The sequence below is a fragment of the Podarcis filfolensis genome (genome assembly GCF_964270895.1).
Source record: "Podarcis filfolensis genome assembly, chromosome: 8".
Lineage (NCBI taxonomy): Eukaryota > Metazoa > Chordata > Lepidosauria > Squamata > Lacertidae > Podarcis > Podarcis filfolensis.
The window spans coordinates 85,856,638-85,877,463 of NC_139611.1; the positions used below are offsets into that span (position 1 = coordinate 85,856,638).

Here is a 20,826-nt window from a genome sequence, read left to right on the forward strand (position 1 = left end):
CAGGCCGTCTGGCCCTATCGGCGGACGCGGAAGGAGCGCCCAATCAGAACTTTCTGTTTGGAAAGGGGCGGGGGCAGAAGCGAGACCGCCGCGTCGTTAGGGGGCGGGGAAGAGGGAGAAGACGGAACCCTCAGGCAACCTCTGATTGGGCAGCGCGGCGCCCAAGAGAAGAAACGCCGTTACGCGGGTTGCTGATTGGGGAGTACGAATTGGGGGGCGTGGCTTGGTTCCGCGCGCTGGGAAGGGCGAGGCGTCTTTCTTTCTCCTCGTCGGCTGCCGCCTGCGCTGGGCCTGCGTCGAATCGGTGAGGCATCGGGCGTCGGGGGGGCCATCGGGGCGGGAGGCGACGCGGAGCTGGGAATGGCGGGCCGGGCCTTCCTGGCGGCAGCGCGGTTTTTGTCCCGCGGTCCATTTTTCGATGCCGGCTGCGGGCGGAGGCGCCGCACGATCCGGGCATTCCCCCTGCTTCTCGGCACTCGACATCCGGGCATCCGCCCGTTGCTCCGCTTGCCTTAACATCCGGGGCTCTCGGCCTGTGCCCGATCCAGCAGCCAGGCTCTTCTTGGGTCAGTGTGGAACCTCCAGCTCCAGCGGCAGTCTATCTGGATTGCCAAGTTCTTTGGAGCATTTGGCCCCTGGGAGAAGTGGAGGCTGGGCTACAAAATCAACATTTTATTTGTATGCTGCCTTTCCACAGTTTTGTGCTCAAGGCAGTTTACAATATGAAAATATTTACATAATTACAAATATAGCAAAATAGTCATAAAAACTTTGAATTCTGGTGCTGGAGGAGACTCTGGAGAGTCCCATGGACTGCAAGAAGATCAAACCTCTCCATTCTGAAGGAAATCAGCCCTGAGTGCTCACTGGAAGGACAGATCCTGAAGCTGAGGCTCCAAGACTTTGGCCACCTCAGGAGAAGAGAAGACTCCCTGGAAAAGACCCTGATGTTGGGAAAGATGGAGGGCACAAGGAGAAGGGGATGACGGAGGACGAGATGGTTGGATAGTGTTCTCGAAGCTACCAGCATGAGTCTGACCAAACTGCGGGAGGCAGCGGAAGACAGGAGTGCCTGGCGTGCTCTGGTCCAGGGGGTCACGAAGAGCCGGACACGACTAAACAACAACAATAAAAGTCATAAAAATAAAATACATTAAAAGCTACATAACCAAACTGAACAATTTCCACATAAAATAAAGACACAAAAACTTAATATCAGTTAATATCAGTAACAATGGCAAAAACCTCCAATGAAACTTCTCCCACAATACCCCAATCCTTGCTGGGCAGCAGCCACAGAAGCAGTCTTTATGAGGCCTGTCGGGCCCCGCCCTGGGCCAGGTGGAGAGAGGCAGGAACAGGGCCCTCAGGCACTCAGCAGGGGAGTCCTCCCTGGGCAACATGGCCCCCCTTGGCCCGATCCACCAAGATGTTCTTAGGGTCTTGTCTCCCTTTTTCCTGTGTTTTGGAGCCACGCAGTGAACAGTGTTGGAGGGGAAAGGCCCAAATTTCCCTATAACTGCTGCCTCATCTGGGAGCCAGTGTGATGTAGTGGTTAAGAGTGGTGCACTCGTAATCTGGTGAACCAGGTTCGCATCTCTGCTCCTCCACATGCAGCTGCTGGGTGACCTTGGGGCTAGTCACAGTCTCTCAGCCCCACTCACCTCACAGAGTGTTTGTTGTGGGGGAGGAAGGGAAAGGAGAATGTTAGCCGCTTTGAGACTCCTTCGGGTAGTGATTAATAATAATAATAATAATAATAATAATAATAATTTATTATTTATACCCCGCCCATCTGGCTGGGCCTCCCCAGCCACTCTGGGTGGCTTCCATAGAAACCAAAAATACAGTAAAATATCACACGTTAAAAACTTCCCTGAACAGGGCTGCCTTAAGATGTCTTCTGAATGAAAGTGGGATATCAAATCCAAATTCTTCTTCTTCATCATCTGGAATAGAAAGCTGTTTTGCATTGTTCAGGAGGGTCTGCATTAATGCTTTCTGAGAAAGAGTTCCAGCTTTTGGGGGTGGGGGCAGACTTTGCAGCAGCTGTGTCTGCTTTTACATAAGTGTCTCTATTGTTCAGAAACGTGTCCCATTTCTTCCTGTTCTGACAAGTTTTGTTTTGCCCCTCCAGAGTCTGCTGTTGACGGTGTGGTCGTGATGGCTGTCCCCGAAACGCGACCCAATCACACCATCTACATTAACAATCTCAACGAGAAAATCAAGAAAGATGGTGAGAGGCTGTTTAGTCCTCCTTTGTTTCTTACCGGCTCACATCTCACATACTGTCCCAATTTCCTGAATTTTGCACAAAGAAGGTTGGGGTGCTTTGGCTCCCAACTTCCCTCTGTAGTACTGGGCGTATTTTGAGTGTTGTGAGTGCCCATCACGGTATGTAAATTGGCAGGGTGCAGGTTCCAGTCGTTTGTTTTGGCCATTTTTAATTGCAATTCTGTTTGGACCTTTTGACCACCGCAGCACCTCGGGTGCAGTTGTGCTATCTTAGAAGAATTAGCTGTGGGATCCCAGAGCGAGTAATCTTCATAAAAAGGGGAGGGGGAGGGAAGGAAGGGGAATAAAAGATCAGGCTAAGTTCAAGTTGAAAGCCAGGTGGAATAGCTCTGTCTTACAGGCCCTGCGGAAGGAGGTTAAATCCTGCAGGGCCCTGGTCTCATGGGACAGAGCATTCCACCAGGTCGGAGCCATCACTGAAAAGGCCCTGGCCCTGGCGGGGAGATAATCTGACTTCCTTAGGGCCTGGGACCTCTAAACTATGGTTATTCATGGACCTTAAGGTCCTCTGCAGGCCTACCAGGAGAGGCGGTCCTGTATTGTGTCTGCATTGTGCGTTTTCCTCCCTGGCCAACCAAGCGCTCTTCTTTCCACTCCCAGAGGATCCAGTATGCCAAATCTGACTCTGACATCATTGCCAAGATGAAGGGCACGTTTGTGGAGCCGGACCGCAAGCGAGAGAATGTACAGTGGAGCCTCGGGTTACGTTGCCTCCGGCTTACGTCACCCTTGGCTTGCAACCTGCGCAAACCCGGAAATACCGGAACAAGTTACTTCCGGGTTTGTGCCATTTGCACATGCGCAGAAGTGCTAAATCCTGGGTGTGCAGATGCGATGCTTTGGGTTGCGTCGTTTTCGGGTTGCGGCAGGGTCTCCAGAACAGATCCCCACCGTAACCCAAGGTTCCGCTGTAAAACAAAATAATGGAACTTATTTGCTGAATGCCCACTGCTGGTCCCGTGCTGTGCAGGGTTATATAAACCAAGATCAGCACTTTGAACTTGGCAGTCAGCAGCCAAAGTTGGTGCAGCTGCCGCTTTGAATGAGCCGCACACAGAGGTAGCTGGCCTGAGGCCGCCAAGGCGCATTCGGTTGGCCTCCTGCCGTGCGGCAAAGCCCAGGAAGTATTTGAGGAACACAAGGACTCCCCTCTGTGTGCCCCCTTCCAAGAGGCACAGGGAGGGCAATTTCTATGCACCTGCCAGCAGAAGACTCTCCCCAGGGAGGCTTGCCTGGCACCCACACTGCCCTCCTTCCAGCACCAAGGAAAGACCTTTATATTCTCCGGGATGCTTAGACACGTTTCCTGGGGTCAAAGTGTAACTGTGGGTAATCTGCTTCCCCCCTCTGTAGAGCTGAAGAAATCCCTCTATGCCATTTTCTCCCAGTTTGGCCAGATCCTCGACATCCTGGTCTCCCGCAGCCTGAAAATGCGGGGACAGGCCTTTGTCATCTTCAAGGAGATCAGCAGCGCCACCAACGCCTTGCGCTCCATGCAGGGCTTCCCCTTTTACGACAAGCCCATGGTAAGTGGGGGCTGCTTCTGTGGGGTGATGCCGCCTTCTTCGCTCCTTGGCGAAGGGGGAAAGGCCCACCTAAGTTGAGGCTTTGAAAGTTTTCTTGCAGCCTCCTTCGCGTTTGGAGGTCCTCATGCGTTTTGGGTTCTGGCAGGCCTGGTTATAATAATAATAATAATAATGATTTTTTATTTATACCCCACCCTTCCCGTTTCAAAAACCGGGCTCAGGGCGGCTAACAACAAATTTAAAACACTTAATTGATGCAACAAAAAACAGCATAAAATGCAGTATAAAACATGAATAACGATAAATTCAGAATTCAAAAATCAATTTAGGGGGTAAATCCATCCAATAAACATTAGATGATCACCAGGGCTAGCTGGCTAAATTAGTCCTATTTGGGCCAGCGTGGAGACCAGGGGAGAATTAGCTGTGGGATCCCAGAGCGGGTAATCTTCAAAGAAAGGGGAGGGGGAGGGAAGGAAGCGGAATAAAAGATCAGGCTAAGTTCAAGTTGAAAGCCAGGCAGAATAGCTGTGTCTTACAGGCCTTGTGGAAGGAGGTTAAATCCTGCAGGGCCCTGGTCTCCTGGGACAGAGCATTCCACCAGGTCGGAGCCATCACTGAGAAGGCCCTGTCCCTGGCGGAGGATAATCTAACTTCTTTAGGGCCCGGGACCTCTAAACTATGATTATTCATGGACCTTAAGGTCCTCTGCGGGGCAGACCAGGAGAGGCGGTCCCGTATGGTGTCTGCATTGTGCGTTTTCCTCCCTGGCCAACCAAGCACTCCTCTTTCCACCCCCAGAGGATCCAGTATGCCAAATCCGACTCTGACATCATCGCCAAGATGAAGGGCACGTTTGTGGAGCGGGACCGCAAGCGAGAGAAACGGAAGCCCAAAGGCCAGGAGGTGCCAGCCGCCAAGAAGCAGATCCCTGGGGGAGCGGCACCGGTGGCCCCTGCCGTCCAAGGCGCTGTGCCGGTGAGTATCCGGACCCGGGTGCCCACAAGGCGTTCTCCCTCCTTCCCATCTGCTGGGCCTGGGGCGGGGCAGTAATATCTTGCATGATTTCTCTAGATTGTTCCTGTTTCAGTCTACTCCTTGGAGACCCTTTCCCCAGTTGGGCTCTCCTACCATAGGGTGATGGGGCTGATAGCAGAGTTTGGGACATTGATGCTTCAGAGAAAGCACAATTTGCAAATGTAAAGAGATTCTGGTTGCAGCTTTCTGAGTTGGACCTTGGGCCTCTGGGTTAGCCCTCCTCCCTGCTGTAGTAATAATAATAATATTTATACCCCACCCATCTCGCTGGGTTTCCCCAGCCACTCTGGGCAGCTTCCAACAGAATATTAAAATACAGTAACCTATTAAACATTAAAAGCTTCCCTAAACAGGGCTGCTCTCAGATGTCTTCTAAAAGTATGGTGCAGTGGTACCTTGGGTTACATACGCTTCAGGTTACAGACTCCGCTAACCCAGAAATAGTACCTTGGGTTAAGAACTTTGCTTCAGGATGAGAACAGAAATCATGTTCCGGGGCGCGGCAGCAGCAGGAGGCCCCATTAGCTAAAGTGGTCTTCAGGTTAAGAACAGTTTCAGGTTAAGAACGGACCTCCAGAACGAATTAAGTACTTAACCCGAGGTGCCAATGTAGGTTATAGCTGATGGGAAGGTGTTCCACAGGGCGGGCACCACCACCGAGAAGGCCCTCTGCCTGGTTCCCTGTAGCTTTGCTTCTCGCAATGAGGGAACCTCCAGAAGGCCCTCAGCACTGGACCTTAGTGTTCAGGCAGAACGATGGGGGTGGAGACGCTCCTTCAGGTATACTGGACCAAGGCCATTTAGGGCTTGAAAGGTCAGCACCAACACTTTGAATCCCTTCTGCTCCCTCTGTCCTTTTAGTGGGTTGAACCGAGCAGAGAGGGGGCTCCTGGGAAGCCCAGAGCACTTGCAGTTTGTCACGCACGTGTGTTTTCTCTCTCTGCCTCTGTAGGGCATGCCGCCCATGAACCAGGCCCCTCGTATGATGCACCACATTCCAGGCCAGCCGCCCTACATGCCCCCTCCGGGAATGATGCCTCCCCCAGGCATGGCACCTGGCTCCATCCCTCCGGGGGCGATGCCACCGCAACAGATGCTGCCTGGCCAGATGGCTCCAGCCCAGCCGGTGAGTGGGGATGGGGAGAGGACTGCCCAAGGCTGGGCGGGGCAGAACCACAAGGCAGAACCCACTTGGTTTGGTGGGTCTGGCACTGATCTGCCATCAGGCAAGACGGCGGGCCTGTGAAGTTGTGGGTGAGATGGGAGCAGGGTGGGGCATTGGCAAGAGAGGCCTAGCCACGCCTGGGGTTGGGGGGCAAGCTGCCTCCCCTGTCCTGAGGGCTCAGGGTGTCTTGGCGTTTTCATCATGCCTGGATCTTTCTGCCTGTTTGCAGCTGTCAGAGAATCCTCCAAATCACATCTTGTTCCTCACCAACTTGCCGGAAGAGACGAACGAATTGATGCTCTCCATGCTTTTCAATCAGTAAGTACCTGGCTGTGTTTCTTGCCACCAGGTGGGGCAGATGGAAGTTTCCGGTCTGCGGTGCTCTCTGGGGAAGGCAAAGCTGGGACCACCGGGGAAGGCTTGCTCAGTGGTTGTGACAGTTGTGTGGCGGGTCTTCTTCAGCTAACCACACCAGTTGTGTTAAGACAGCTTTAGTTGGTTAAAGCGGCAGCTGCTGGGGGACCCACAAAAGCTCTGCTGCTGAGCCAGAATTCCTTCCTGTTCACCATGCCCACATATCCCCCCCCAAAAAAAATTCCTTTCCCCAGGCCCCTGAGCAACACTTCCAGTTCCCCTCTCCATCTCGCCATTCCTTCCTCCCCCTCCATCTTTGCCCTTGGGCCGGGGTCCGTCCTGGTCTTCCATTTCCATGTTGCCCCCCTTTCTCTCCACTTTCCACCCTCTGGTTCCTGTGTTGGGGCAAAGCCTTCAGCTCCTCTCGCTCCCCCCCCCCCCAGGTTCCCAGGCTTCAAGGAAGTGCGTCTGGTTCCCGGGCGCCACGACATCGCCTTTGTGGAGTTTGACAACGAGGTTCAGGCTGGAGCCGCCCGTGACGCTCTCCAGGGATTCAAGATCACGCAGAACAACGCCATGAAGATCTCCTTTGCCAAGAAGTGATGTCTCCGCTGTCCCTGGGCAACTCTCTCCCTGCCCTTTCTAGTTAGTGCCTGTGAAATGGTTGGGGGGGGGCTGTTGTTCTGTTCTGTTCTGCGAGGTAAGTGGTGTGTGTGCATGAGAGTGAGAGGGAGCCCAGTAGCACAAAAGGGCAGCCAGATCTTGCTGTTCCTGAGCCAAGAGACCCAGACAAGCTGTCCTCTGGCTACTCTTGGGGACTTGGAAGTGTGTGTGTGTGTGTGTGTGTGTGTGTGTGTGTGTGTGTGTGTGTACACAGGCAGCTGGGGATAGTAGCCGACTCCTTGCAAAAGCATTGTACCCAGGGTCTGACGGCCAGACATTGCACCTGGAGCTTTTCTGTTTTGCAATAAAACAACCACTGGTTTATTTTTCACCTTGGACTTTGGCTCTTATTAACTCCCGGGTCATCTTCTTTGGAGGGGGCTGCACACCGTATTTCCACACACAATCAGCCTGTGCAAAGAGAGCGCACTGACTATTACTGGCCTGTCCTCCCAAACGGACCAAAGTTAGTCACGGAAACTTAGAGGAGATTCTTAACACGTCAGGGGCAAGTAGCTACATGGGTGTTTTAAAACCTATTGGCGCATCCTCACCTGTATCTTTGTAGGCATAAGAACTCTTCTCCAGCAGTCAGGATGGGGCTACTGTCTTATTTATTGCAATCACATCCCACTTTTTTCTCCGTGGAGCAAAGGTGGCATATACATCATTCTCTTCCCTCCACATCTACAACAGCCCTGCAAGGGAGGGTAGTCCGAGAGTGGCCTGAGGTCTTCCAGTGAATTTCCTGGCCAAGTGAGGCATTTGAGCCCTGATCTTCCAGGTCGTGGTGCCACACCCTAACCCAACACACCAGCTTCCTTTTGCTCTTGCCTTGCGAGTGCCAAACAGAAGCATCTTTAGCTCCAGGGAGCTGAGGCTGATGGACTTTTGAACTGTGCACTGGAGGTGGCCAAGAAGCTGAGTTGAGTTTCGATAGCCAGCTGTGGGCATCCGTGGGAAGGTGGGTGCACACTGCGGTAAAGGTAAAGGGACCCCTGGCCATTAGGTCCAGTTGCGGCCGACTCTGGGGTTGCGGCGCTCATCTCGTTTTATTGGCCGAGGGAGTCGGCGTACAGCTTCCGGGTCATGTGGCCAGCATGACTAAGCCGCTTCTGGCGAACCAGAGCAGCGCACGGAAACGCCGTTTACCTTCCCGCCGGAGCAGTACCTATTTATCTACTTGCACCTTGATGTGCTTTCGAACTGCTAGGTTGGCAGGAGCAGGGACTGAGCAACGGGAGCTCACCCTGTGGTGGGGATTCGAACCGCCGACCTTCTGATTGGCAAGTCCTAGGCTCTGCGGTTTAACCCACAGTGCCGCACACTGGGGTAGGGGGGCGTAATCTTAGGGTTCCCTCTCTACGCCAGGCCTGTGGTTCCTCAGCAAGCATGGCCCTGCCTCATTCTGCAGCAAGTGCTCCTTATGCCCGGGGGGAGAATGCATTTTGTTTGGGGGACTTGGGACAAGTTCATCAGAAACCCATAGTGAATAAGTTTCCTTCTGAAGTTGGGTGTGTGTGACGGACAGGGGGCCTTGCTTGGTCGACCTGAGCAGCTATGCTTTCTGTAATTTCAGTGGATAAAATAAATCTGGGGTAACTCTTGCTGCACCCTTCAGGACAGAGAATCCGTAGCCAACTGATCCCCTGCCTTGTCTTGTTAAAAGCTGTTGTGTAGTCCTCTGTCCTGGGCGGCTGAAGCCCAGCTTCCTGGCTCCCTTCCAGGCCCTGTTTTGCTCCTTTTCCTGCCCTCCTGAGAGAGGAGGGCAGCACACAAGGTACTCTGTGTGTGGACAGGGAGCCCTTTTCTTCCAGGGCTGGCCTGTTCTGCCGTCTGCTTCCTGTTTAGCCAGGCAGCAGACCCAGATCAGATCCATTTGCTCCCCCACTTGCTGTGTTTATTTGAAGCCTTACAAAGTTGTGCAGCTGGCAGAAAATTAGATTCAGAGTTCTTGGCCCGCTGTGTCAGGCTTGTGAAATCCGGGAGAAGGGGAAGGCAGTGTGAAGGTCTGAGTTACGTAGGTATTCCTGCAACACTATCCCCTTCCATCTCTGGCGGCTGGATCCATACTCCTGAGAAACTGGAGCGTTGGTTCCATGACATCAGGGCAGCTCAGCCAGCAGGGGAGAGGGTGGGGCTGGCAGGCTTCGGCCAACGATGCCGCCTGGGCAAACCTAGACAGGCTACAAACAGCACCTCATCCCCGTCTGGGAGGCTGAACAGTTTCTCCACCAGAGAAGCCTTTGCGACTGTGTGTCTGGCCAGTGTGCAGAGATGGGGGGTCCTGCTTGGGGCATCCTCGGTTCCTCCCTTTTACTCCTTGGGGCCTTTTGGGGACTTGTGTGGGGCAGGCAGCAGATGGGCAAGCTTGCAGACAAGAAGCTGTGTGCCGACGCTGAATGCGACCGTGAGTCCCCTCGCCTCTTTTGTTGTGGAAGATTGGGGAGTGGGGAGGAAGAGGTCCTCTAGGAAGCTCAGCGAGATGGGGGAAAGGGTGCCCCACAATTCGTTCCCAGCAGCCAGAAGTTTGGAACAGGAAAACCCAGGAGGGGAGAGGATTCGAATCCTGCTTGCTGTTTCTCCACAAGCATCTGGTTGGCCACTAGGGAAGCCCCTTTTGGCTTGACCCAGCAGGTATTGAAGAGCTGGGGAAAGGATAAACCATTGGGGTCCAGAATACCTTCTCTGGGAGCAGACAGTGTGTTGGGCTTCTTTATAAAAGTGCATGGGGTACAGTAATAATTTTTGCTCCTCTCCCCTAATACGAAGGCTGCCTCTTGCATAGCAGTCGTTGGGGGGCAGCAATGAGGAAAGGGGTGCTGTTGTCCTCCTGTCCTCTGTTTCCATTTTTTTAAAAAGTTAATAGATGCTTATTTAAAGATATATAAAAATTCATACACGTTAGAAAGTATCTTTTTATAAGGCACTGAAATAAGACAGATATTTAATTGGAAAAGAACAGAGGCAGAAAGGAGAAAAGGAAAGAAAGCAAAAGAAGAGGAAAATAATAAAGATAAAAAGACGTCTGGTTCTCTGTTCTGCAGCAAAATAGTCTTCATTCATTAACATTCAACCACTCTACTATAAACCCAATATTTTTTAAATCTTCAAATGCAGTTGTTACAAGTTTGTTGTATCTTTCATGCAACAAGTATCCAGTCCTTAAGAAATGTCAGAAATTATTTTTCTCTAATGCGTCCAGCATGTTTCCTACGAAGCACCAGGGAGGACTTTCTGAGAGTAAGCTGTTCAAGAGCAGAATGGACAACCTCGCAAGGCGGTCGACTCTCCTTTTTGGGGGCTTTTTAAGCAGAGGCCAGAGGATGGTTTTAGGATCCTTTCTCCCCAAAGGGAGCAGTGTAATAAGATTACGTAAAGACAACTTTAAATGGGACTTTGGAAGATGGGGTTAAAAACAAGTTGTGTTGAAAACTTCAATTGGCCAAAAATCCTGGACAAATCACTCCATTTCTATCCCATCTTTTCCTCCAAGGAGTTCACAGTGGCTTACAATATTTCTCCACCTCTTCTTATCCTCACAACAACCCTGTAGGGTAGGTTCGGCTGCGAGACACAGAGCATCCCAAGGTCCCCCAGGGAGCTTGACCCTGGCTGAATGTGGATTCAAACTCTTGACTCCCTACGAAGAGTGAGGATGCTTCACTTCCCTTGGGCCAGAGAGCTTTCCAAAGCCATGGGGGGAGAGACTTGCGACTTCCCGCTTCCTCCAGTTGCAAAGGATTCCATTCTTCAGTTTTACATTCCAACTTTAAAAAATAGCTACTGAGCTTTGGTTTTCCTCTCCCCTCGTGGTTCTTATTTCCTTGCGTGCCATGGTGTTTTTTTTATACGTTGTAAGCCTGTGGGGCAGAGACTGTCTTGTTGTGATTGTGGGCAAGCTGCCGCCCTGGGAGCCTCTTTGCCTGAAGACATAGCTGTCAACTTACAGATTTGAAAATAAGGGACCAGCAGCCTCGAAAATAAGGGATCGGCAGCCAAAATAAGGGGTTTTGCTGTTGTAAAGAGTTACATACATTGGTAGGATTCACAGATGCTGTCAATCCGGCATGAGGCGGCTGCGGCGCAGCCGAGGCCGCACCACACTTCTGCGTCCCTCCCCATCCCCTCCTCTTCCTCCATCCCTCAGGCTGCCTCCTCAGCTGCCACCACTGCTGCCGCCTCTGGGCTCGCGGGCAGCATGGGTGAGAGTCTCTCTCTCCCCCCCCTCAGGTGGGGAAGGGCCAATGGAACTCCTCGCGCCAGGACGACAGCACCAGTGCGCGCTCTCGCGCGGCGGAGAACCCCGAGCCACTGCTTCCCTCCTGAGCCGGGCAAGCATGAAACCCGGGAAATTTAAGGGACATCATCAATAAGGGACACAGCACTGGGATAAGGGAGTTTCCCGCCAAATAAGGGACGGTTGACAGCTATGCCTGAAGAGAAGGGTACAGATGCTCCGATGTGGGCATGGCTTTCTGGGGGGAAGGAGAGGACAACCCTTCCCCAGACGCATCACGTGGGTGCCATGTTCCTTTGGGATGTCAGGATCTCAGGCGGCCCCCTGTGCTTCTCCCCCCCCCCCATTGCAGATCCCATCTCCATCGCAGTTGCTCTCCACGACTACATCGCGCCCGACTGCCGCTTCATCCACATCCAGAGGGGCCAAGTGGTCTATGTCTTCTCCAAGCTGAAGGGCCGTGGGCGACTCTTCTGGGGAGGCAGTGTGAGTAGCTGCCAGGGGGCGCCAGTTGGCCGTCAAATCGCGGCGTGTCAGGGGGTTGGGCTAGATGGCCACCGGGAACCCTGAAAACTGGGAAGCAGTGAACATGACCTGCGTTGTCCCAGCTCCTGGGTCCCCATAGCCGTTGCCCTGGGTTCGGATCCTACTCCTGCCCCTGGCTGTGTTCTTCCTGGGCCTTCTCCATGTGATGGGGCTGTGGAGAAGCTGGTTGTGTTCCTGCCTCTGAAACAGGGGCAATAAATAGTAGAGGATGATCTCAGAGAAAGCGGTTAAATTGTAAGGTAAAGGCGTTTTAAGCATGGTGTGCACCATATGGCTTGAACCTGCCTTACACGTACCACATAATACCCGTTCCAAACTTTTAGTGGCCTTTGGAACTCCCTGCCTATTGAACTTTTTGGGTCGCCTGCTAATAACATCATTTTGTTTAGACAGGCCTGTCCAGATGGTTTAGAAAGCAGTTGCAAGTTTAAATCTGCTATTAAGCCTATTGTTGGGATGCGGGTGACGCTGTGCGTTAAACTACTGAGCCTAGGGCTTGCCGATCAGAAGGTCGGCAGTTCGAATCCCCGCAACAGGGTGAGCTCCCGTTGCTCGGTCCCTGCTCCTGCCAACCTAGCAGTTCGAAAGCACGTCAAAGAGCAAGTAGATAAATAGGTACCCTTCCGGCGGGAAGGTAAACGGCGTTTCCATGCGCTGCTCTGATTCGCCACATGCTGGCCACATGACCCGGAAGCTGTACACTGGCTCCCTCAGCTAGTAAAGTGAGATGAGTGCCGCAACCCCAGAGTCGGTCACAACTGGACCTAATGGTCAGGGGTCCCTTTATTTTTACTAAGCCTATTGTTATTCTTTAATCGGTTCAGAAGCCTAAGGAAAATCAACAGCAATAATCTTATTGTTTTGTAAGCCGATTTCTGGTGTTGTTGTTTAATCAAGTGTTGTATAAATTTGATGAAAAAGCAAATAATTAAATCGCATGAAGGTGGCACTTCCCACAATAGCCAGCAGAGGGAGCCCCTTCTATGGGGAAAACGGACCCAGGTGTGTCCTGCTCCACCCCCCCTTTTTTTTTGGCACAGGTGCAAGGAGACTATTATGGGGAGCAGCCGGCCCGCCTGGGCTACTTCCCCAGCTCCGTCGTCCAGGAGAACCAGTACCTGAAGCCAGGCAAGGTGGAAGTGAAGACTGACGTAAGTTTGGGGTGACTTGGGGGGTGGGGTGGGAGGGGGCACGGTGGGGAGAGTTCCCCCTTTTCCATGAAGGACCAGGTGCGCAGCCTGGGAGTCATTCTGGACTCACAGCTGTCCATTGAGGCGCAGGTCTATTCTGTGTCCAGGGCAGCTGTTTATCAGCTCCATCTGGTACGCAGGATGAGACCCTCCCTGCCCACAGACTGTCTCCCCAGAGTGGTGCATGCTCTAGTTATCTCCCGCTTGGACTACTGCAAGGCGCTCTATGTGGGGCTGCCTTTGAAGGTGACCCGGAAACTACAATTAATCCAGAATGCGGCAGCTAGACTGGTGAGTGGGAGCGGCCGCCAAGACCACATAACATTGGTCTTGAAAGATCTGCATTGGCTCCCAGGATGTTTCCGAGCACAATTCAAAGTGTCGGTGCTGACCTTGAAAGCCCTAAATGGCCTCAAAGGCCCACTATACCTGAAGGAGCGTCTCCACCCCCATCGTTCAGCCCGGACACTGAGGTCCAGCTCCGAGGGCCTTCTGGCGGTTCCCTCACTGCGAGAAGCCAAGGTACAGGGAACCAGGCAGAGGGCCTTCTAAGTAGTGGCGCCCTCCCTTCAGATGTGAAGGAAATAAGCAGCTATCCTATTTTTAAAAGACATCTGAAGGCAGCCCTGTTTAGGGAAGTTTTTAATATTTAATGCTGTATTCTTTTTAACACTCGATTGGGAGCCACCCAGAATGGCTGGGGAAACTCAGCCAGATGGGTGGGGTATAAATAAATTATTATTATTATTATTATTATTATTATTATTATTATTATTATTATTCCATCCCTTAGCCCTTCCCCTGCCTCCTCTCCTTGTCCACTGGGCCATGAGATGCGAAAAGCATGTGCCATGGGGCGGGGAGAGCAGCCCCCTACCAAGTGGGGCAGGTTAGGAGATTTGCATTTTGGGTTCCCTGCCTAGGAGGAGAAACCTTCCTTTCTTTCAGAAATGGGACTTCTACTGCCAGTGACTCAAGCAGACCGGATTGGGGTGACGCCCCAGCTCTCGTTCCCGGAGACCGCGCTAGCCTTGCAGGGTCGGCCGCCCGGGATTCTCACGCCTTCTCTGCCTAGTTCTCTCTAGATGCTGCTGTTTTATCCTACGTGGGCTTTGCAAGGAGGTGGGGGCCGCATCCTGCAACTGCCCCCCAGTTGTAGATGAAGATGGGAGCTTCAATTGACACAACTGACCACTTCCGCCCCTGAAATAAAGTGCTTTCTGAGCAAAAACCGTACTAATATTTATTATTATTTATTAATTTTTTTATTAGATTTTCCATAGTGATAACACAAACCACAAAGCAAAATGATACACAAAAACAGAAAAAAAGAAGAAAGAAAGAAAGAAAAAGGGGGGAACAATAAACAGATAAACAATAACAACAAACTTAATTCTTCACAAATCCAGCCTTTTAAACATCTTGGTTGGCTTCCTCATATCCCTCCCTTCTGAGTTTCCTTGTAGTTAAAAGTAACAGCTTTCCAATATCATTATTAAACTAAAACAATTTCCAATTATAGTCCATCTTATTCACTTTTCTTAACATTCTAAATCCCATTTATTTAATTATAACTTAATTTACTCCTAGGCTATTTTTTATCTCGAGAACAGAAGAGCACAAGAAAAGCCTGCTGGGTCTGGCCATTGGTCCTTCTAGGCCAGCATCCTATTATGGGAAACCAGCAGTCAGGATTCGAACACAGGACCAATATTCTCACCTCTTGCCGTTTCCAGCCACGGGGGTTCAGAAGCATGGCTGCCTCCGAAGAATAGTGATCCTGGCTAGTCGCCATCCCTAGTCCTCTCGTCCTCTGTGAATTTGTCCCATCCTCTTCTAAAGCCATCCAAGTTGGTGGCCCTTTGCTGCTTCCTGGGGGAGGGAGTTCCACAGGTTAACATAGCAGCAAGGATGGCTGCCAACATGGAGAGCTCCTGAACCCCACTTGCTCCCGTGCTCGGATCCTGATTGCTGCTTTCCCAAAACAAAACAACAACAAACCTCTGGTTACGTGAAACATATTCAGTAAACACACAAGACGTAACCGGCTGTACGTTTGAAAAAATATTATACAGTGGTACCTCGGGTTACATACACTTCAGGTTACAGATGCTTCAGGTTACAGACTCTGCTAACCCAGAAATAGTACCTCGGGTTGAGAACTTTCCTTCAGGATGAGAACAGAAATCGTGCTCCGGTGGCGCGGTGGCAGCAGGAGGCCCCATTAGCTAAAGTGGTGCTTCAGGTTAAGAACAGTTTCAGGTTAAGAACAGACTTCCGGAACGAATTAAGTACGTAACCAGAGGTACCACTGTATACTATTCATTGTATTGAATTGTCGATTTCAACAGAAGTACCGTAACTTAAAGTTCAACGAAAAAAGTAGATGATCCAGTGGATCAGTTCATTCTCTAATCAGTTTATAAATAAGATCCATATATGTGAAAGTGTCTATTCCACCTGTCTGTTCATAAAGTCCAACAATTCACATGAAAGGTTGTTGCAGTTCCACAGTTTACGCAAAAACTGATTGGGGAATGAGTGGATCCACTGGGTCTTCTACTTTTTTTGTTGAACTTTGAGTTTGTTGTTGTTGTCGTTTAGTCGTGTCCGCCTCTTCGTGACCCCCTGGACCAGAGCACACCAGGCACTCCTGTCTTCCACTGCCTCCTGCAGTTTGGTCAAACTCATGCTGGTAGCTTCGAGAACACTGTCCAGCAATCTCGTCCTCTGTCGTCCCCTTCTCCTTGTACCCTCCATCTTTCCCAACATCAGGGTCTTTTCCAGGGAGTCTTCTCTTCTCATGAGGTGGCCAAAGTCTTGGAGTCTCAGCTTCAGGATCTGTCCTTCCAGTGAGCACTCAGGGCTGATTTCCTTCAGAATGGATCGGTTTGATCTTCTTGCAGTCCATGGGACTCTCAAGAGTCTCCTCCAGCACCATAATCCAAAAGCATCCATTCTTTGGCGATCAGCCTTCTTTGTGGTCCAGCTCTCACTTCCATACATCACTATTGGGAAAACCATAGCTTTAACTATACGGACCTTTGTCAGCAAGGTGATGTCTCTGCTTTTTAAGATGCTGTCTAGGTTTGTCATTGCTTTTCTCCCAAGAAGCAGGCATCTTTTAATTTCGTGGCTGCTGTCACTCACAAGAACTTTGAGTTACTTCTGTTGAAATCTACAATTCAGTACAATGAACAGTATATATTATTTTTTCAAACGTACAGCTGGTTACGTCTTGTGTGTTTATTGAACAGCTTTCCCAAAACAGGCGTCAGGTTGGCTCTTCTGATGTGCTTGGGAGTCCGACAACGGTCATTTCCCTTTGCTCATGCTCAGAGGCGCTCTTCCACCCGGAGTGCTGCATGCTGCGCCGTCACATCGGGGGACAGGCTGTGGGGCTGAGTCTCCAAAGTGAGCTGCGGTCTGCTGCCCTCGCCGAACAATTGCCTCGGGGAGAGAACACAGAGCTGGGCATGGGCAGGTGCCAGCTGAGCCCTTTCTGCCTAGGAATGTAGGTCAACTCTCTTTCCCTGCTTGGCAGCAATTTGCCTCCCCTCCGCAGCCTGGCAGAGCCCCCCCACCCCGGGCTCCAGCCGCCGCCTTGACCCAGTTCCTGGGCCTTGGCAGAAGGCCTAGGTCACACCTGATGCCCCAATGCCCCCACGATGCCAGCACAATCGGCCAGTTTCTCAGGTGGTTGTGTCATGGCCCCATCAGGCTGGCATTGCCCCTGCCCCCTGGCTGGGATGCCCCCTCACCCCACTGCCTGTGGGGTGAGGGGGTCCAGAGGCTTCCTTCTCCTCCCTGCCCCCCCTTGCTCCAGCCCCAACACTGCTCAGCTTTCCAAAGATCGCTATCTGCTCCACAAGCTGACGCACGTGAGCAAAGTCCGTGGCGCCACGGATTAACAGAAGCAGGAGGCTGGCGCTTGGCCTTTGAACCAGAGGGGGACCCGGTGTAGTAAGGGGGGGGCTGGTCATGTGCCAGAGGGACAAAAGCATTGGGGCGGGGGCGGGCAGACGATGCCAAGGTAGACAGCTCTCTGATTTCTCTGTCCTGGCACAGGGACGCAGAGCAGAGAGCATCGTGCATTTATTGAGTGGGGGAAAAGCAGAAACACAGAGGAAACAATAACAAGAGAAAAGGCCGGTGATAAAATAACAATAGACTTAAAATAGATCGGAACTCATGTTGGCTTTCTAAACCTCAGGGCAGAGGCAGAGGTCCTGAATGGGGTGACTGTGCCCCTGAAGGACCAGGAGCGCAGCCTGGGAGTCATTCTGGACTCACAGCTGTCCATGGAGGCGCAGGTTAATTCTGTGTCCAGGGCAGCTGTTTATCAGCTCCATCTGGTACGCAGGCTGAGACCCTACCTGCCTGCAGGCTGTCTTGCCAGAGTGGTGCATGCTCTGGTTATCTCTTGCTTGGACTACTGCAATGCGCTCAACGTGGGGCTGCCTTTGAAGGTGACCCAGAAACTACAACTAATCCAGAATGCGGCAGCTAGACTGGTGACTGGGAGCGGCCGCCGAGACCATATAACACCGGTCCTGAAAAACCTACATTGGCTCCCAGGATGTTTCCGAGCACAATTCAAAGTGTTGGTGCTGACCTTTCAAGCCCTAAACGGCCTCGGTCCAGTATACCTGAAGGAGCGTCTCCACCCCCATCGTTCTGCCCGGACAATGAGGTCCAGCTCTGAGGGCCTTCTGGCGGTTCCCTCATTGCGAGAAGCAAGGTTATAGGGAACCAGGCAGAGGCCCTTCTCGGTAGTGGCACCTGCCCTGTGGAACGCCCTCCCTTCAGATGTGAGTTATCATTAAAAGACATCTGAAGGCAGCCCTGTTTTAGGGAAGTTTATAATATTTAATGCTGTATTGTTTTTAACACTCGAATGGGAGCCACCCAGAGTGGCTGGGGAAACTCAGCCAGATGGGCGGGGTATAAATAAATTATTTTATTTTATTTTAGCAGGGGCCAGAAAAAGTGCAGTGAAAGCGTTTGTCAAGAGGCAGGGAGTTCCAAAATGAACAAATGTGGAAGGGGCATTCTGTGGCACCTGTGCCAGCTTTGCAGATTGGAGCAGTTGAGGGCCACACATGGAAGAAGGTGGTCTCTGAGGGAAACTGGTTTGCACTCAACCGGGCAGAAAAACCTTATCCATGCTCAGAGGCCGACAAGACCTGCGCCGTCTTCAAAGTGGCTTGCCAACATCTGTGTTGACTATTTTAGCTAGCCGTCACCTGCACCCACAACCCCCTCGAGTAGAGGTGCCCCCCCACCTTTTCGGTGCCAGGAGCACAGACACGGGTGGTGCACAATACCCATTTCACAGAAAGAAGTGGCGAGGCTCAGACTCCCCCTGAAAAAAAGAAACCGAGATAAAACGCAGACACACACACCAGCAGGCGGCAACTCCAGCCAGTTCCCCCCTTCCCACATGCCAATCCTGTGATTCCTGCATTGCAGGGGGGGGTTGGACTAGATGACCCTGGGTGTCCCTTCCAATGCTGCAGTTCTGCGATTCTCTAACCCACTCTCATTTAAAAATAAAAGAGGAGGGTCAGGGGTTCTTGGCTGTTGCCAGGGGTCTGTGGGTCTCCCTCATCCTCCCACTGCCCTCCTGGGGGGCAGGGCTTGGGGGGGTCTTCCCAGGGAGAGGAGATGTGGGTCAGCTCAAGGCGGCTTGGGTCTCGAGTGCGGTTTCCGGTAGCCGACAGGAGGGAGTTCACCTTTCGTTCAGAGCATTGTGCTCTCTGAGTGTCTGATTTACCTAGGCAGTTCCGGGTCGGGCCGGGAGGAGCTGTGGGAAACGGTGAGGACTAGGAAGCTGGAGCTGTTCTGAACCAGTTTGCTCTGGCCTGCACACCCAGATGCTCCCAGTTTCTTCAGCGCATGGAAAACACACACCCTTTGCCGTGTCCATGACCTGATTGCCTTCAGAGAAGGAACCTGGAGCCAAACGCTTTAGCGAAGCTTTTAATGTTTGATACATTACTGTATTTTAATCATAATCATAAGAACAACAACAATTTATTTATACCTCGCCCATCTGGCTGGGTCCCCCCAGCCACTCTGGGCGGCTTCCAACAAAACACTAAAATACAATAACCTATTAAACATTAAAAGCTTCCCTAAACAGGGCTGCCTTCAGATGTCTTCTAAAAGTCTGGTAGGTGTTGTTATCTTTGACATCTGCTGGGAGGGCGTTCCACAGGGCGGGTGCCACTACCGAGAAGGCCCTCTGCTTGGTTCCCTGTAACTTGGCTTCTCACAGGGAGGAAACCTCAGTGTCCGGGCAGAACAATGGGGGTGGAGACGCTCCTTCAGGTATACTGGACCGAGGCCATTTAGGGCTTTAAAGGTCAGCACCAACACTTTGAATTGTGCTTGGAAACGTACTGGGAGCCAGTGTAGGTCTTTTTGTTGAAAGCCGCCCAGATGGGTGGGTATAAATAATAATAAATTATTATTATTATTATTATTATTGTTATTATTATTATTATTATTATTATTTTATTTTGAATGTGCCTTAGCTGGCTCCTCACAGCACCCCTGAAGGGCAGGCCCCCACCTCTCCTCCTTCAACTGGCAGAGGCGAGATCCAAATGCAGAGCCTTTCTGCTGAGTGAGGCTGCCCCAGGCCATAGAGCAGAATCATAGGATGGCAGCGTCGGATGGGACCCCCAAGGCTCATCTAGTCCAACCCCAAGCAGACGCCCTCCCACTGAGCTAGAAATGCAGGATGTCCAAAAACCTAGCTGAGGGAACAGAGGGCCCTGGTGGAAGGGGCCAGGGGCCAAGCAGCCTTGAGCCCCAGCGCCTTTCGGGTGGTGCTGTGGGTTAAACCACAGAGCCTAGGGCTTGCTGATCAGAAAGTCGGTGGTTCGAATCCCCGTGACGGGGTGAGCTCCCGTTGCTCGGTCCCTGCTCCTGCCAACCTAGCAGTTCGAAAGCACATCAAAGTGCAAGTAGATAAATAGGTACCGCTCCGGCGGGAAGGTAAACGGCGTTTCAGTGCACTGCTCTGGTTCGCCAGAAGCGGCTCAGTCATGCTGGCCACATGCCCCGGAAGCTGTACACCGGCTCCCTCGGCCGATAAAGCGAGATGAGCGCCGCAACCCCAGAGTCGGTCACGACTGGACCTAATGGTCCAGGGTCCCTTTATCTTTACTTAGTTAGGATTCGCTGATCCCACAGATCACGGTACTCCTCCGGCTGCCTGGGACTCAGAGACGGAAGACCCCAAATGAGCTGGCGCCTATTGGCCAGAACCCCTGGACAGACAGAGTTTGGCTCATCTGGGTCCTCGGTGGGGCCAAGGTGGGCAGCTGTGATGGAGGCACCTTCTCGTTTGGTGGCCAAGGAGCAGCTGGAAGAGGAGAAGGTGGTGTTGGCACCCCTCTTTGGAGGGGGACCCCCCCCCGGGCTGTCTGCCAGCTGCCTCCCTCGACGGGGCACATGCGAGGGATAGGACGGAGGTCTCGTCTGCCTCGGCATCTGGATCAGACCTGCTTTCAGGGCCCAGGTGCCAATGTCCTAGGCTGGCCGGCTGGGTCCACCCTCCTTTCTGCTGTTCCTGCCGGCCAAACCGGTTTGGCAGGATCCGGGAGCGCAGGCGGCGCCAGGGCCAGGCGAGTGCCCACCCCACACGGAAGAAGGCGCCTGGGCTAAGAACAGGAGCCTGCCGGATCAGAACAGCGTCCCCCCCCCCCGGCCCCGGTCCAAGCTCCTGTTCTCACAGGGGCCCCAAGGAGGAGAGCCAATGCTGTATCCAAGCGCAATAACGCGTCGGGGGAAGCTCAG

The 20,826-nt window shown here is 52.3% G+C and overlaps 3 protein-coding genes across 4 annotated transcripts in view; 2 read left to right on the forward strand and 1 right to left on the reverse strand.

The window, feature by feature from the left end:
* The window catches only part of LOC310768730 (cytochrome P450 2F3-like), a 182,172-nt gene that overhangs the window by 6,760 nt on the left and 154,586 nt on the right, over positions 1-20,826 (reverse strand). The window lies entirely within an intron of this gene.
* SNRPA (small nuclear ribonucleoprotein polypeptide A) lies at positions 191-7,372 on the forward strand. The gene is made up of 7 exons (XM_083627875.1): positions 191-304; positions 2,138-2,236; positions 3,649-3,821; positions 4,623-4,799; positions 5,812-5,985; positions 6,254-6,342; positions 6,822-7,372. Exons 2-7 carry the CDS (start codon positions 2,164-2,166, stop codon positions 6,979-6,981), a joined length of 846 nt encoding a protein of 281 aa, XP_083484001.1. The 5' UTR covers positions 191-304; positions 2,138-2,163; the 3' UTR covers positions 6,982-7,372.
* On the forward strand, positions 8,644-14,253 carry MIA (MIA SH3 domain containing). 2 transcript variants are annotated; one of them, XM_083628198.1, is made up of 4 exons: positions 8,644-9,451; positions 11,634-11,767; positions 12,868-12,978; positions 13,966-14,253. In XM_083628198.1, exons 1-4 carry the CDS (start codon positions 9,319-9,321, stop codon positions 13,987-13,989), a joined length of 402 nt encoding a protein of 133 aa, XP_083484324.1. In that variant the 5' UTR covers positions 8,644-9,318; the 3' UTR covers positions 13,990-14,253. The 2 variants fall into 2 exon arrangements, with proteins under 2 accessions (XP_083484324.1, XP_083484323.1); XM_083628197.1 differs by lacking the exon at positions 8,644-9,451 and having other exon boundaries at positions 11,358-11,767.

Bases quoted from the DNA above. Each gene is read 5' to 3' on its own strand.
- MIA (XM_083628197.1), top strand. From the start codon at position 11,474: ATGCCTGAAGAGAAGGGTACAGATGCTCCGATGTGGGCATGGCTTTCT. The intron at 11,768-12,867 runs GTGAGTAGCTGC...TTTTTGGCACAG, and splicing joins GACTCTTCTGGGGAGGCAGT to GTGCAAGGAGACTATTATGG. The intron at 12,979-13,965 runs GTAAGTTTGGGG...CCTTTCTTTCAG, and splicing joins AGGTGGAAGTGAAGACTGAC to AAATGGGACTTCTACTGCCA.
- SNRPA (XM_083627875.1), top strand. From the start codon at position 2,164: ATGGCTGTCCCCGAAACGCGACCCAATCACACCATCTACATTAACAAT. The intron at 3,822-4,622 runs GTAAGTGGGGGC...TTCCACCCCCAG, and splicing joins CCTTTTACGACAAGCCCATG to AGGATCCAGTATGCCAAATC. The intron at 6,343-6,821 runs GTAAGTACCTGG...CCCCCCCCCCAG, and splicing joins CTCTCCATGCTTTTCAATCA to GTTCCCAGGCTTCAAGGAAG.